This window comes from Kogia breviceps, chromosome 12 (genome assembly GCF_026419965.1).
Source record: "Kogia breviceps isolate mKogBre1 chromosome 12, mKogBre1 haplotype 1, whole genome shotgun sequence".
NCBI classification, from domain to species: domain Eukaryota; kingdom Metazoa; phylum Chordata; class Mammalia; order Artiodactyla; family Physeteridae; genus Kogia; species Kogia breviceps.
Genome location: NC_081321.1, coordinates 7968189 through 7983939, shown reverse-complemented (window position 1 = coordinate 7983939; position 15751 = coordinate 7968189). Strand labels below are relative to the sequence as shown.

The 15751-nt window shown below is 48.5% G+C and overlaps 1 protein-coding gene across 4 annotated transcripts in view; it reads right to left on the bottom strand.

Moving 5' to 3' along the window:
* The window catches only part of ETV6 (ETS variant transcription factor 6), a 240936-nt gene extending 229372 nt beyond the window's left edge, over positions 1-11564 (bottom strand). For 3 of the 4 annotated variants that reach the window (XM_067008733.1, XM_067008734.1, XM_059082645.2), the window contains exon 1: positions 11345-11546. Coding sequence is in view for 2 of the 4 variants with exons in the window: in XM_059082645.2 (XP_058938628.1) it covers positions 11345-11377 (33 nt within the window). In the remaining 2 variants the exon portion in view is untranslated. Of the gene's footprint in view, positions 1-11344 lie in introns of all 4 variants that reach the window. The other variant, XM_059082644.2, reaches the window with a different exon arrangement.
* Between the last annotated feature and the right edge of the window lie 4187 nt (positions 11565-15751).

Below are 15751 nucleotides of genomic sequence, written 5' to 3'. Positions count from 1 at the left end.
CTTTTCTTGCATTTCTAAGGTTCTTTTCCCTCCGAGGCCTCGTCCCACACATCTCCGAGCAGAGCCCACGACCTTGCACCCAGAAAATGAGAAATAAATCTGCCGTTGATGTCAGGGGTTCTTTATTCATTTTCTAGGGTAGGGAGCTTAGAAAAGTCAAGGTGCCGGGGAGGGTGGGAGCATGTAAGACGGGTACACTAATAGGCGCCCTACTTGAGATGTAACCCAACACCCAGGTCATTGTACCTCTCTCCCTCCCCCCTCCCGTCTGGGTGAAAGTTAAAGATCCCCTTACAGCATGCTGAAAGAGATTAGAGGATCACCGCTGCACCCTTCCTGTGCTCGCCAGCATTCCCCCAGGATTCCATCGGATCCAAAAACTGCTTCTGACCTGCAGCTGACTTCTGCTTCCGAGAAGCGTGCCCTCACCACTCCCGCACGGCCCCGCCAGGAGCACAGAGCCTCCGAGACGCACAAGAGCAGGATGCCAACTTCAGAGAGAGGGAGAGCCTTTGTTTCTCTGGGTCTGAGGGCAAAGCCTCTTGCCTTCCCAATGGGCATGGTCTCCCATTCCGCCTCACCCAAAAGTGTTCAAGTCAGCAGACCCAGGGCAGGACTCGGCGGCACAGAGTCAAACACGGAGCTGGCAGCCTTCCAGGGGGACTTGAGATGTCGTCAGCCAAATGGGGTCATTCAGGTCTCCACATCCGGGAGAAGAGGAGACTTACCCAGACTGGGGACCTGGGCCACTCAGCATTCACCCTTAAATGACAGTTCTCCCACCCAGTTCACCTCACTTCGGAGACAGGCCAGACCAAGGGGTGCAGAGTGAGAGTGACCCTGACCTGCTGTCCCCACCCATCACTGGCCATGACTGTCAAGACCATTATGGGAGCCACGGTCTCGACAGAGCAAGGCACCAGTCAAGTGATCTCATGACCCGGATTTTTCAGATCTCCCAGATCTCAAGTCCAAAGGAGCACACGGCAGCTACCAAATGCACGAGGGGGCCAATCTCTCAGATGGCCCGGTTCCCAAAACCAGATGTGCCAACTCCAGGGCAGGAATTTGGACACCAGAGCACACACGGAGGCCCAAAGAAATGAGAACTCAGTTCTGTCCCTTTGGGGGCCCAGCCTGTGATCACAAATCTACACACGGAAAGTCGGTGCTGGACCAGATGGCTGACTCAGGAGACACTACCATGTGGTCTGCTCTGGCAGGAGGCCGACGTGACGGTCAGAGATAGTGTCTGGGAAAGATATATGGTCTAGAACAACGAAGGAAGGAAGTAACATGGAAAACAGTTGCCTTCCCTTGTCTGAGCTTCCGCAAAGCAGTCCAGAAGGGTACTCGGCACACGTCTGCTCCCCTTTTATAAAGTCTCAGGTATTGGGTCCTCTTGGCTACACCAGTGGCAGATCTATTTATCCGAGTACTAATTATTAGGCTTCAGACAATACTGGTCCCAAGCTGTCTCTTGACCTGGAGTCGTCAGGGATGCCAGCACTGACCTGGCCACACCACGGCCAGGCTGGCACACGCGAGGCTACCGCTGCACACCTAGACCCACACTTTCCCCAGAGACCCAGGGAAGTGTTAGGGACACGGGTGACTTCAGAGACAGAAAAGCTGTTCTTTGGGGGTTGATTTTTTTTTTTTTTAATTACAATGCTGATTTCTATCTGTAGCTCATTTCTTCCAGGAAATACTTGAGAGTCAGTATCTCCTCGTTGGTTGCTGCTTCCTCGTGTATAGGGGATGTGACAGAATCAGGGATTAGTGACCTCATGATACAGAGAAATCTTCAGAAAGATGAAGTCACCTGGCCTCATCATAACCCACCGGAGAGGGCTGCAGGGCAGCTGAGCAGAAAAATCACCAAAGTTCTCTTGTGTTTTCCAGGGCGAAGGGAGAGGAACGGTTGCTCTCCAGACCTAAGCTCTTTCCTCAACGGCCTAAAAGCGCCCACACCTGCTTCTGGGGACGGCGGCGGAGGCCGCAAACATTCTCTCCACTATTCCTCAAAAAGGGCTATTTTCCAGGCCCCATTTCATCTTCTCACTTAACATGGCTGTCAGTGGAAAACGCAGGAACGCACAGTAAGTCCACAGCAAAACACTGCTAACAAATACTTCAGCCCCCCTCTTAACATTTACTAAAAACAAAGGTTCCCTCATGCCCCAAAGTTACAAATTTGGCTTTTTCAAACTCTTCCGTCTAAACCGCCACGAAGAAGAGCCATCCACTCCTGACGCTTGGAAATTCACCACCCACAGCAAACAGTGTCTGCTCTGTGGTCAGACAGACACGGGGCTGCGGGCCACACAAAAGCGGACTGAAGAATGGATGCTCCCTCTTGAGTCTTGGCCCGGTCGCAAATAATAAGCAACTGTATGAACAAGCAGATCCCTGAATAGGTTTGAATACTTGAGGGCTGAGTAATAATGCCCATCAGAGGCACTGTACAGTACTTCCAGGCTTCGGGTTTTTTCCTTTCCTTTCATCTCTAGAAACTTATTCAGAACCCTACTAGCTCTGCCCTCACAATTTTAAGATGCAAGAGGCATCTGTTTCTACCATGTAATTGCAGCTGGCTCGCTCCTCGCTCCTGTTATTGGGGTCTGTCTTCAATGAAAGTCAAAAGCGAGGCTTTGCTGGGCGCTGACTGAGTGACCCCAACCCTGGGAGAAACTCATGGCGACGGTGGTAAGAGCCCAGCCTGGGAACTGGCCCACCTGCAAGGCCTGGAGTTTAGCTCAGGCGGTGCCACAGTCGAGCCACGGGAGCTCGACCAAGACCATAACTTCTCTGAGCTCCATTTTCTCAACAGCGTAATGCAGGCACAGGACTAGAAAGCCTCTCACCTCTTCTAGATCCCTGTGATGGGAGGATATATAAAGAGGGAGAAGAACTAAGTTCGGGTGTTTTTAAAACAACATAAGGCAGTGCCAACAGCCCCCAAAGATAGGTATTTTTATTACCACTTCAGATGACTTAACGGGTTCAAGCTTAAGATGAACAAGTTCAAGAAGCAGGACGGATTCACACTCAGGTCTGTCTCCTGCAGGGTCCGTCCTTCCCCTGGAAGCTCTTCTCGGGAACTTACCATCCCCTTCAGGGAAATCAGCGTTACAGAGAAGAACCAATGAACAGCATCAGGCAGAATCAAGTGCAAATCGAGCCTGAAGCCGCGCCGATTGGAGCAATAGTCACACCGCTGAGCGTTCGCACCCACGGCGCTCACGCCAGCGGGGCCGCACACCCTTTTCAGGTCATTCAGGAAATGAGACCGTTTTCCATGGGTCTGACTCCCGCATACAAAGGGAAAATACCCCCAAGGAACACACGAGCTCCGGTGAGCGTGCAGATTTACTGGGTAGCTCTTTCCTGTCTTCACTGGGGGGGTAAGGTATTATTTTCATAAGTCACTCGTCCAGATAACCGAAGCGTGCCCTCCTAAAAACGTAACATTGTTTCTATGCCAACCATTTTCGTTGGATAGCTTTCCAAAATGCATGACACTATTTCCTAGCTTCCTAAATCTCAATTTACAGTTTGTCTTCAACTTGGACAAGGTCATGATGATGATCATTAATACTGTTGGTCATTGTGTGGTGCCAGACAAAGGGGCTTCACTCTCTAGATACGAGTCCTCACGATGAAGCAGGCTATGTAAATGCTGCACGAGTCAGTTTCCTCCTCTGTTTCATGAGAATTAGGGCTTAGGCTTCCTTAGTCCCTTCTTAACTCCCTCCACACCATGTCTCTGTGTGCTTCCTTCCCTATGTCTGCTCTGAAGACAGGCTTCATCAAAGCTGTTCAGATTCAGAAATGTATAAAGTCAGAGGGCCCAGATTCTCCCTTCATTCTGGGAAATTAGAACAAGGCCAGCAGGGTCAGATATCAAGCTATCAAGAAAAGAGATAGGGCTCCCCTGGTGGTGCAGTGGTTAAGAATCCGCCTGCCAATGAGGGGGACACGGGTTCGAGCCCTGGTCCGGGAAGATCCCACATGCCGCGGAGCAACTAAGCCCGCAAGCCCCAACTACTGAGCCCACATGCCACAACTACTGAAGCCCGCGCACCTAGAGCCCGTGCTCCGAAACAAAGAGAAGCCACCGCGATGAGAAGCCCGCGCACCGCAAGGAAGAGCAGCGCCCGCTCGCCGCAACTAGAGGAAGCCCGCGTGCAGCAACGAAGACCCAACGCAGCCAAAAATAATAAATAAACTTATTTTTAAAAAAGAAAAACGATGATTCCTTTGGTGGTGGGGGAAATCAGGGAACACCTGAAGAGATATCAAATAGATTCCTAGAAATCACAGTGTCTTCAGATGGACATGAGGGGTGGTTTTTAAAAAGCATTGCATTCGTGGATTGTGTAAAAAGTTTGAAATTGAAAAAAAAAAAAAAAGCAGTGGAAGGAGAGAGACTGACCAGGGTGTGACCAAGGTGTCTAGCTCCAAGCGTGGGCAGGATGAGAGCACATGGCCCCGGCCCGTCACCCACCTGATCACCTGATGATGGGGTAAGGAGACACTGGGGGAAAGCAGAGAGAGGCAGACAGGGAAAAGATTTCTGAGAAAAACATGAAAAGGGCACAAATGAACCCACCCAAAGACAAAGTATCACTAGAGAACATCAGGGATTGGTGTACAAATGGCAGGTGTGGACGTCCATTCCAAGGTGGGTGGTGCGACGAGACCATCTGGCTACCCTGCCACCAGAGGGCCGGCTACGGGGCGCCCACCCAGAGAGGGGAGGAGCATCTCCGCCGGCTCTTTTCCTGCGACTCATCTTGGCCGTGGGAAGCTCCTCCACAGCCCCATTACTCTTGGTTTCCTAACTTTCCTCATAAAGGTAGCTGTCCTTGAGTCTTGGGTCAGGAGAGAAAGTGCTTTGGAACTGTAGTCCCCAGATGCAGACTGGGTGAAGCTCGGGCCAGAGCACAGCCTAGAAGATCTCAGGCCAATCCATCGCTTCACGGCTGCGGGCTTCAGGCTCCTCCTTTGCAAAAACGGAGAAAACCTGCCTCCCGGAGGGAGTAGTAAAGAGCAAATGAGATAATGCAGATCAAACGCTTAGCCCAAGGGCCAGCACACAGCAGTATCCAATAAACGATGGTGGTGACGATGGAGGAGGACCATCAAGGCAGCACGCAAACCCCTTTAATTACCTAGACTTTACAAAGCCCCCAAAACACAGGTGTTCCACAGTTTCCCGAACGCTCAGTCCATGGGCCTGAAGAAGCAGTTAGCTCATCTGGGGCTCCACACCTAACAAACACAGGCTAATACCTTCCTTGTCACCACCCCACATACTCCCCGAATTCAAGGTCATTTAGCCAAAGACCAGGCTGAACTGTATATTTTCACCATCTAAGAAGAAAGGGTGATCAAGCAAATTAACAGAGCAAGTAATATACTGATGGTACTATTTCGATACGAAAGGTACCGTCTCCAGCACACAGCAGCCCTCATTTCTCACCAGCTGATGGTGCGGACACAAGTCATTTCTGCCTGTTCACACGGAGGTTCGGCCTGAGACGCCCTGGAAAGCCATACTCTATTACTCTGGTTCCTGTACGTTCAAAAAATCAATGAAAATGTGTTCGTTTTTTAATAGGCTATCATTCTAAATTCTCACTAACTTTACTCTTTCTCTCTCCAAATACTAGGCTTGGCAGCGAATGGTCTTTAAGCTGGGCCCCTTCTGGCGTGGGAACCCCGCGTCAACTTACACTCATGCTATTCAACAGATCCACACAGAGATTGGTTTCTACAACAAATACGGCAGTGAAGGACTCTGCCAGAAAACCAACGCCAGTGCTTCTCCTAGAGTAGCATTCACAGAGACAAATACTTCGTTTGTATACCCCACACCCTAGGGGGCTTCGTTTGGCACTGATTCACTCAGCCGGGAGATCCACACCACAGGGCAACTTTTCAACATCCGTAACAGAATGCACCTGCTCTTCAAGTTGGTCTTCACATCCCCTCCCCACCTGCACCCAACCTGCCTCGGCGTACTCAACTCAGACGCACAGAATTTGTTTTAGTTCTGCCTTCCTCTGGTGCCCATATTTGGGGTGTTTTTTTCCCTTCACTTACCTATGCTAAAGAGGTAAGCTACTTCCCTAGGACCAGCTGCCATGTTTTTAGCTGATGCAGAGCCTACTGTGTATAAATTAAGGTGTATATCTGAGCCTAGGGCCCCCTCAAGGATTCCTCAGAAAAGGCCCTGCTAACAGGTCCAGCACCCTCAGCCCAAAACAGGAGTACCAGTCCCTCACATGGTATAAAAAAGTACCACTGCACCCCACCCTCCCATCTTTGGGTATCAATCCAAAGAACTCAAAGCAGGATCTCAAAGAGGCATTTGTACACCCATGTTCACCGCAGCATTATTCACAACACCTGTGAGATGAGAGTAACCCAGATGTCCATCAACAGATGAATGGATAAATATGGCATGTCCATAAAATGGAATATTACGCAGCCTTGAAAAAAGGAAATCCTGTCACATGCTGCAACGTGGATGAGCCTCCAGGCCATTATGCTAAGTGAAATTTTTAAAAGTATGATTCCACTCATATGAACTATTTAAAGTAGTCAAAATCATAGAAAGAAAATAGGAAGGTGGTTACGGAGGGCTGGGAGAAGGGGAGAGGGGAAATGGGTGGTTAGTGGGTATAGAGTTTCAGTGTTGCGAGATGAAAAAGTTCTAGAGATCAGTTGCACAACAACACAGACAGACTTAACACGACTGAACTGTACCCTTAAAAATGGTTAAGATGGTAAATTTAATGTTACATGCTTTTTACCAGAATACAAAATATTTATCGCTGTAGATGGTGGTGCAAATACAAGTCCATGAGGCCCTTCTTCCCTCACCCCCCACTCCTACTCCTTCCTCTTCTCACATCTAACAATACACCCTCTGGACCCAGGGCTCCCACACACGCCATCTTCCTTGGCACGTACCTCTGTGCCCTCATACCAGCTGGCTTGCGATTAAAATGGACCAAGCTGGGAAGTGCCAGACAGTGTGCAGCCCATTGTATCGAATTTCCTTGGCCTCTTATAGGGATGCACCGTGAACCCAGCCACTGAGGGACAGGGGCCTGAGAACCAGGGGGTCTGCGTGGCTCTAAACCTGGCTCAGTCACCGGTCAGCTGAAGCAAACAATTTAGCTGTGTGGACCTTCTCTCCATAAAAATCAGACGTTGTAGGGACTCCCTTAGTGGCGCGGTGGTTAAGAATCCTCCTGCCAATGCAGGGGACACGGGTTCGATACCTGGTCCGGGAAGATCCCACGTGCCGCGGAGCGACTAAGCCCGTGCGCCGCAACTACTGAAGCCTGCGCGCCTAGAGCCTGTGCTCTGCCACAAGAGAAGCCACCGCAATGAGAACCCCGCGCAGTGTGACAAAGAGGAGCCCCCGCTCACCGCAACTAGAGAAAGCCCGTGCGCAGCAACGAAGACCCAACACAGCAAAAAAATAAAATCAAGTCAGACGTTGGCCCAGGTGATCTTTATAGTCTCTCAGCTCTGAGATTCTCAAAGTTCCCTGATTCACTTGCTTAAGACCCTGGGGAAAACTTAGAAGCTAATCTGAACCTTCTCCAGTGATTCCTCAAGCCCCCCGTCTTGTATCTTTTACTCAGTTCCATTGTTGTTTGTTGAGACACAAAAGCAGTTTTTGAAAATGTTATCAACATAAGAAAAACATGATTATTAGGCCAAAATTCTACCAGTAATAGCTTTTAGGCGGACACCCAAGGGAGTGCTCTAGGCCTCCCTGTGACAGCAGAGTGGCCCTAGTAACCACTTTATGCAAGACTGTGGGTGAAGTGTTAAGTCACTCCGAGCACGCAGGACAGAGAGCGGAAAGGGTACTGACCTCCTTCCATGCTTCACTGCAAATCAGCAAACATTACTGACACATTTCTGAGCCAGGTGCCAAGGTGGGCGCCAGGACGCAGGATAATTGCCACTAAAGCCAAGGAGCTCAGCGTCCAGGAGGGGGAACCCAGAGACTCCCGGAAAGCAGCAAAATAGAGATTTCATTCCGCTAAAAAGGCCAATCAGTACGGAGGGCAGAGAAAGGAGAGGCCAGGGATGTTAGGCGACTATTTTTCTGTCTCTCCTGGATAGTTCTCACCGGCCGCCCGGCCGAGCCTTGCGAAGGGCTGTGTCTGCTGGGCCAGTTACTTTCCGCTGCAACTTGGCTGAAGTTAAAACTGAACAGGTGACTTGAAGGTGAAGGCTGGTGATGGAAAAGATAGCCTCTTCCTTTCTCCCGCACCCAGAAGTCGGCCACACGATCCTCCGAAGAAAATAATTTGACTTTTTACAGTTTGGTGACCCTGTCCTCACATTGAAACAACCCCAAATGGTCAGGAATGGAAGCATTTAATCTCTCACGATGAGAACGCCCAGTGCAGACAAATAGTGGGGCGCAGCCATAGTTTGGGTGACCTTGGGCTGGGCAACCTGTCTTCTGCTATAAACATGTGTCTGATATTAACTCCCCTGCCGTGCCGGGAACATGCTTATGGTAAAGTGCAAACGAAATAGAAAAGCCAATATCAGGCATTCACCGGCCACCACCACCATGAAAGTGATACCTACAAAGATGTCACTGACTGATTCAGAAACTTTCACCCTGGAAATTCCACCGAAATCGTACACTACTCTTTTCTAGCAGAACTAACACTGCTCATAAGTAAACAGAGTACTTCCCTCTGTGGCTGCCTCTGGTCAGGCTCCTCTGTGCTCCATCACACCAGCTGCTGAGGAATTTACTGCCTGCTGACCAGCTGCTTGTAAGGAATGAGAGCCAGGGAGGAAGGTTGCAGGAGTAGACGGCAGGAGTGAAGGAAATCTCTCCACACCGAGAGCCTTCCGCGTCACATGTCCTCAGGATATCAGAGCCATCGGGTCATCCCTGAAAGCTCCTGACTTTCATTCTCTACTCCACAGAAAACTCTTGTTTACTGGACTGTAGAAAAAAAATCCCAGTTCTTGTGGGTTCCCAGTAAACATTTTTTATTATGCAGTCACTGTGCCACATCCCAAGGACTAAGGGAAACACCGCACACATCACCAGAGCATTTTCAGACAAGCTAGAATAATCCCAGTCCTTGATCTCCGGCCCTTCTTACTGGAACGTTGCAAACTAAACAAACTCCGTGGAAAAACGCACTTCACATATGTGCATTTAGACATATGCACGGTCATATTCTGGTTCCATAAAGAACAATCCAAAATAAAAGTGCTACTTTCATTACTAGCGAAGACCATTCAATCTATTCTAATTACAGAGAAATACAGAGTGAGGAAAAGAGGCTCCCGAAAAGAACTGAGGGGTAAACGATACGGGAAAAAACGATATACAAACTACGGCTGCAATTTTAATGTCACACGGAAGACAGTGTGCTGTCTGGGTTTGGGAATGAGCCCATCCGTGTGTGTAAGGAAAGGGCTGCTGTAGCCTCCCACTGGGGCACAATAAGATGGGTACCTGCAGCTCCCAAACATAAGCCCCTCAGAACAGCGGGCATATGCAGTCTCTTTAGAAGAGACATCAAGAAAAGTCACAGAAAGGCTTGTTTTTTGTTGTTTTCACCCTAAAATCACTATCTCATACTTGGTCCAGGTTCTCCCGAGGTCAGATTTATTGCCATCGGGCTAAATGCAATTTACTGATTTCATACTCGAGTATTTAGTTACCTCTGTTTGTGTTATGAAGTATCAGATAAATTAGATCTGGCATACCGTAGCATTTTCCTGAACTCGTAGAATCAAATTTACACAGCAAAAGAAACTGGTTTTGAAGTATCAACCTACCTAACATCTTTACTCTGACACCTCCCTGCCACCGCAGACATACTGCTATCCCCAGATATGTACAAACCCAGAAACCCGAAAGTTCCACTGGGCATTTTTTTGCGAGGCAAAGACAAAGAAACCCAACCCACCTTTTCAGTTCACATTAGCCCTAATTCAAACCCCCTGAGAATCTTTCCTGATAAGAAACACTAACACCTGAGTATAATTATGAAACCCTAATAAGCAAACATGATAAAATACTGTTTCCTCTAAACAGATCCTATGGAAAAGCCGTGTTAAAGCAGGAAAGGTTTCTCGAATTCGCCATAGATGAAGAAAACTGGTTACTCGTTCATTGTCTCTGCAGGGTCCCCTCAATGAATATATTTCATGGGCCAAGCCACAAACAAACTTCAGGAGCTTCAGCCTCCCACAGAAGCAAAAGGCTTTTCCATCTGGGTACTGATGGAACAGTGAAATGGAAGTGCACACCAAATGCAACGACGGGCGAAATAACTGGGGGAGATGGACAAATCAGTCTGCCTCCTCACGGTGGCAAACTTTACGACAACTTTCTAGAAGCAACAAACCGCAGCACCACTAGCCTTTATAGACACACACAGATATATAAACGTACACACACGACTACTTGGAAAGTAAATGCTGTGTTTGCAAACATCCTTCACCATTCTGCATTTACAATACTGAAAACTATGACCAGAAAGCTGGGAGATTTCTACTCTTAGCTCTCCTCTCCGCACTGTCAAACTGGGAAGGTCATTTTGTCTGGTCACTTAGATAATTCTCCCTCTCTGCAACACGGGAGTTTTCTACTTTGGGATTGCTCAGCGTTCATATGCATCAGAGCAAAATAACCATTCAGCGACTTTATTCACCTTGGTTTAAAGGGGAAAAAAGAAAGAAAAGAAATTCATTGTGCAATGCCCAGGAAAAGCTGACACCACGACTGTCTCTCCGACAAGCGCTTGCAATTACAATGCGGGGGTGGGGGGAATCTGTCTGATCCGACTCTGTGAGCCCTTAAAAAAAAAAGAAATGATTCCAATCCCAATGGAGCCGGAGAACTTTTTTTTTCTAAGGAGACCACCCCTCGGGAACAAAAGTTCCATTTCGGTCACATGTTGGGAGTAGGAGTAGGGGACCAGGTTTTTTTAAAAGCGCACTAATTACGGGGGTGTTTTACAGTCCTGGAGACCACTCGGGTTCCTCCAGACCGACGGTGACTGGCATTTCATTGTCAAAAAGCAAAGGGGTGAGGTGAGGGCGCAGGAGCCGACAGGGCGCTCGGCGGGAGGGGGAAGCAGCAAGGTTACACTAAAGGGTACGCTGCCGCCGCGAGCCGCGTCTCCTTCCCCGGCGCCCCAAATAATTTCCTGCGAACAGAGCGACTGCAACACTCCCCTCGCAACTGAAGAGCCCAGTACGCCTGGCCGGGCCGGTGCAGCTCAAGGTTTTCCACCCCGGAGAGGGAGGGGGAGAAGATCTTTACCTTAATGCTACACTGAGCAGGAGTCTCAGACATGTCTCACAGCGAGAGAGATCAGGAAGTTCTCAGTTTTTTTCCACTTTCCTTTCCTCTCCCCAACCCAGAAACGCTCCACGGCCGGCCGGACGCGGTCATTTAAGAAGTTTCTTGCAGCATCTCTCCCGGCGGCCGCCCCGGGGGGCCGCGAGCGCGCGGGGCGGGGCGGGGCGGGCGCCGGCGGAGTCGCCGCGCGGGGCGGCGGGGGCGTGGGAGCCGGGCGGCGCGGCGGCGGGGTCTGCAGGTCGCGGTGCGGCGCGGCGACCCGGGGCGCAGCCCGGCCGGCCTCCCGCTCTCTCCTCCCACCCGGGCCGGCGCCCCCGCCCCCCGCCCTCCCGCCGCTCTCTCTCTCGAATGTTTTCCTTCCTGGAAGAGAGAAACTGAAAGGCAGAACTGAGAAAGCTCTTTGCTCATTGATCTTGAGAGTTTCAGTGCAGAAACTGACGTGAATTCCCAGCACTGAGCTCTGCCTCTTAAAGGAGCCACCAGGAAATAAAAGATCGGGTTACAGCCCCGCATCGGAGAAATAAAAGCCGGGCCGGGGCGGGGGGGGGGGGAGGGGCGGCGGCGCGGGCGCGGGCGGATGATCCCGGGGAGCGGGGCCGCGCGAGGCCGCGGCTGCTAACTAGGCGGGCGGCGCGGCCCCCGCCGGCCTGGCGCGGGGCGTCCTAGGCTCCGCTGGGCCGCCGCCTGGCTCGCGGAAGACACGCCGAGAAACGTTCCATCGGGGCCCCAGAAACCTCAGAACAGGTTTTATTAAACGCCTCCCCCTCCCCTAGCTCCGTCTCTTGGATACATTGAAAGGCACAGGGTTTCCCCACCCCCCGCCGAGCGCAGACGCCATGAAAATAATTATATAGGAAGGGTCATTCCGGTAAGGACGCGGAATCCGAAGGAGGAAGTAAAACAATAGCCTTTGTTCTGCTTCTCGACCGCGGCCTCTTTAAGAGAATCCACCAGGAAATGGGAGATCGGGTTACAGCCCGCACCGGGGTAAAGGGGCGAGCTAGCGAGCGAGCCAGCCGCGGAGCGCGACGTCGGAGACAAAGCGGCGCGGCCGCCGGCTGAAGCCCTGCCTGGCCGCGGGGGATTCCCCGCGAAGGTGGGCGCCCGGAAAAGAGGAGGCGCGCGCGCCCGCCAGGCCGGGGATGCGGCGCTGCCCCAGCCGAGCACGCGTCCTGGAGAAGGAAAGGCCGTTGGGCGGTTATCAAAGGCAGTTGAGTTCCTTTTCCTGACCCCCGCCTTCCTCCCTGTTTCGAAATCCTCTTGTCTTTTTTAAAGCAATAGCGGCCGCTACCAACCGAAATAGGTGACTCGACTGCAAAGTTGACAGGACGTGTTCCTGGAGATAATACCCCTCCCCAGGACCGCTTCTCTGAAACCGTCACTGGCGGATGGGACGACCCCGGGATCCTGCCGGGGGAGGAATATTTGGTTGGAAAAACAATTGAGAGGAGGTTAAAGCCTGTCGGGCTGAAGGTTCTAGCCTTGAGTACGTTGCAGTCTGATCACTCTTTTATTTTTATTGTTATAGTCTCTGAAAATGCGCTGAAGTGTCCACTGCAGAAGGTTGAGAACATTATAATTATGTTTAAATTCTAAACCCTGCTAGTACGTACGGCTTTAATGTATGGATGTGTATTAAATTACAAATATATAAATACATATGTATAATGTGTGTCTATAGTGTATACGGATAAACCAGGACAGATTTCCCAGATCCTCCCCGTCCTACGGATTTTTCCTACCCGCTTGCCTTCATCTCTACATAATAAATTGTGTTCAGACTTCTTCACACGCTCATTCGAAGGACACTCTGCACCAGAATTTATTAAAGGGGTTGGAATGGGAAAAGAGTCCTGTTGCTGGGATGGTGGCAATAATGGGATTTCGTGAGTCTCCGAGGACCTCAGCCGTCCACGTCACCTGGGAGTCCTGTCCTCCCCGAGAGCGCTCATGTCCACACCAACTCTCCTGCCCTGGACCACCTGCTGCTCCCCACCTCAACCCACACACGTGCCTGCCTTTGATCCCTCGCTGGTGCTGCGGTGTTGGTTCTGATGTCCCATTGCTGGGTTAAGTCCTGTAAACCTCTACATCCCGTACTTAGCATGATCTTTGGCAACTCTCTCAGCCTGGGTAAAATGGGGTGGGGAATATTACCTATCTCCTAAGATTCCTGTGAGTATTAAAGGAGCAAATATATACAAAGTGATGAATTATCTGGGTTCTTACTACATATTTTATCTGCTCAATGAACGTTACTACAATTATTTAACCTCAGGACTGAATGAACTCTCAACTTCGTTCTATCTCCTCCTTAACGTTCTCCAGGTGACTCAACGAAAGTGGCGTGTAAAGGAGACTGTGTGTGGTTCCAAAGCAAAATACGCAGTTGCAGCTGTGGAAAACATTGCATTTAGCCAGGGGTTGGTGATTTCTTTCTGTAAAGGGCCCAATACCAAATATTTTAGGCTTTGTGCCCCAAGAGACAAAATTGAGAATATGTAGATACTTATATAGCAATAGAGAAAACAAATATCCACAGGTTGTTTTGTTTTTTTTTTGACAAAATATAAGGTGTAATAATAAGAGTTGTAGGGGCTTCCCCGGTGGCGCAGTGGTTGAGAGTCTACCTGTCGATGTAGGGGACACGGGTTCGTGCCCCGGTCCGGGAAGATCCCACATGCCGCGGAGCGGCTGGGCCCGTGAGCCATGGCCGCTGAGCCTGCGCGTCCGGAGCCTGTGCTCCGCAACGGGAGAGGCCACAGCAGTGAGAGGCCCGCGTACCGCAAAAAAAAAAAAGAGTTGTAATACAGGTCTAACAATGAGAGGAATGGAACTCTTTTTTTTTAAGGCGGATAACATTTCACTTAGTTAAACTCCAGTTTAAACTAAATGTTCTCTATCATCAAAATTGACTGCAAATGTTTACCTGCTAATGGTGATCTGTCATGAGATTTTACATATTTCATTTGGAAATATCTTTTCATCCAGATAGGATACTGCCAAATATATCAGTCCATGAGAATATGGTTTTACTTGAGCATATTTATTGCTTATAAGGCATTTATACAATTTTATTGGAAATCTATAAATTCTCTTGATATTTCCCCTTTAGCGTGTCATTACATTGCAGATTAATCACTTCTAAGTGAAAGTTAGGTGGAAATGCCTCAACTGAACAGTGAAGTGGATTTTAAATATGAAAATATTCTTTTCACTTGCATCAAAATCCAAAAACCACTGTTGGAACTGTAGTTTGAGTTCAGAAAAATAGAACTGCTGCAAATTTGTGTTAGAATGGACGTCTTGCTTCTTATTTTAACTTCTGACAGCATAGGAAATGTATAAAGCAGCTTTATATTATTTGTGATTCCAACAATGTTAATTGTGTCAAAATGATTTAACTGCAGTATAAGCTTCACACATAGCTATATTTTGCCTTGTAGTTATAGGTTTAATTCATGAAAAACAGACTTGATAAAGTCTGTAGCAAAACGAATTTCCAAAACCACTCAGTAACAGTAGTTAAGGGAAGTTGTTTTCATTCACTCATTCCCACTTGTCGGGTGTTTCTCTCTTCCTTGTTTCCTGACTTCTTTGGGGTAATTAGGTATTTTTTTCATATTCCATTTAAATTCCTAGATGGTCTTTCTAGTGTTTCTTTTTTACATTAAATATAGTGGCTGCTCTAGAAATTACAATTTGCATCTTTAATTACCACAGTCTATCTTCAAATAATATTATTCTATCTCATAAATATATAAGAAACTTACAACAGCATAATTTCATTTATCCCTCTCCCATCCTTTATGATATTGTCCTATATTTTATTTCTACCTGTGTTACAAAACCCACCATACATTGTAGGGGATTTTGATTTTTTTTTTAATATTGTAAATATGTGTGTATAATGAAGGTACTAAAATATATGTCTCTTTTTAATCTGTCCAGCTATTTATCCTTTCTGGTACTTTCTTATTCCTTCTTGCAGATCTAGTATCATTTCTGTTTGGTCTCAAGAACTTCTTTGGCATTTCTTGTTGGAGATAAAGTCTCTCAGCTTTCTTTGTGTCAGAATGTCTTTATTTCACATTCATTTTTGAAGGATAATTTTCAACTGTATAAAATTTTAGGTTGACAGATTTTTTTTTCCTTTTGGCACTTTAAACATTTCATTCCATCTCTGTCTCCATTACTTTCAGGAGTCATTTGTAGTTCATATTTTAGCTCCCTGTGTGTAATGTCTTTTTTCCTCTGGCTGTCATTAAGATCTGGTCTCTAAATTTGGTTTTCAGAATTGTGACTAGCATGTGCCTACATGTGGGATTTTTGGTTTGTTTGTTTGTATTTATTCTTCTTGATGTTGGC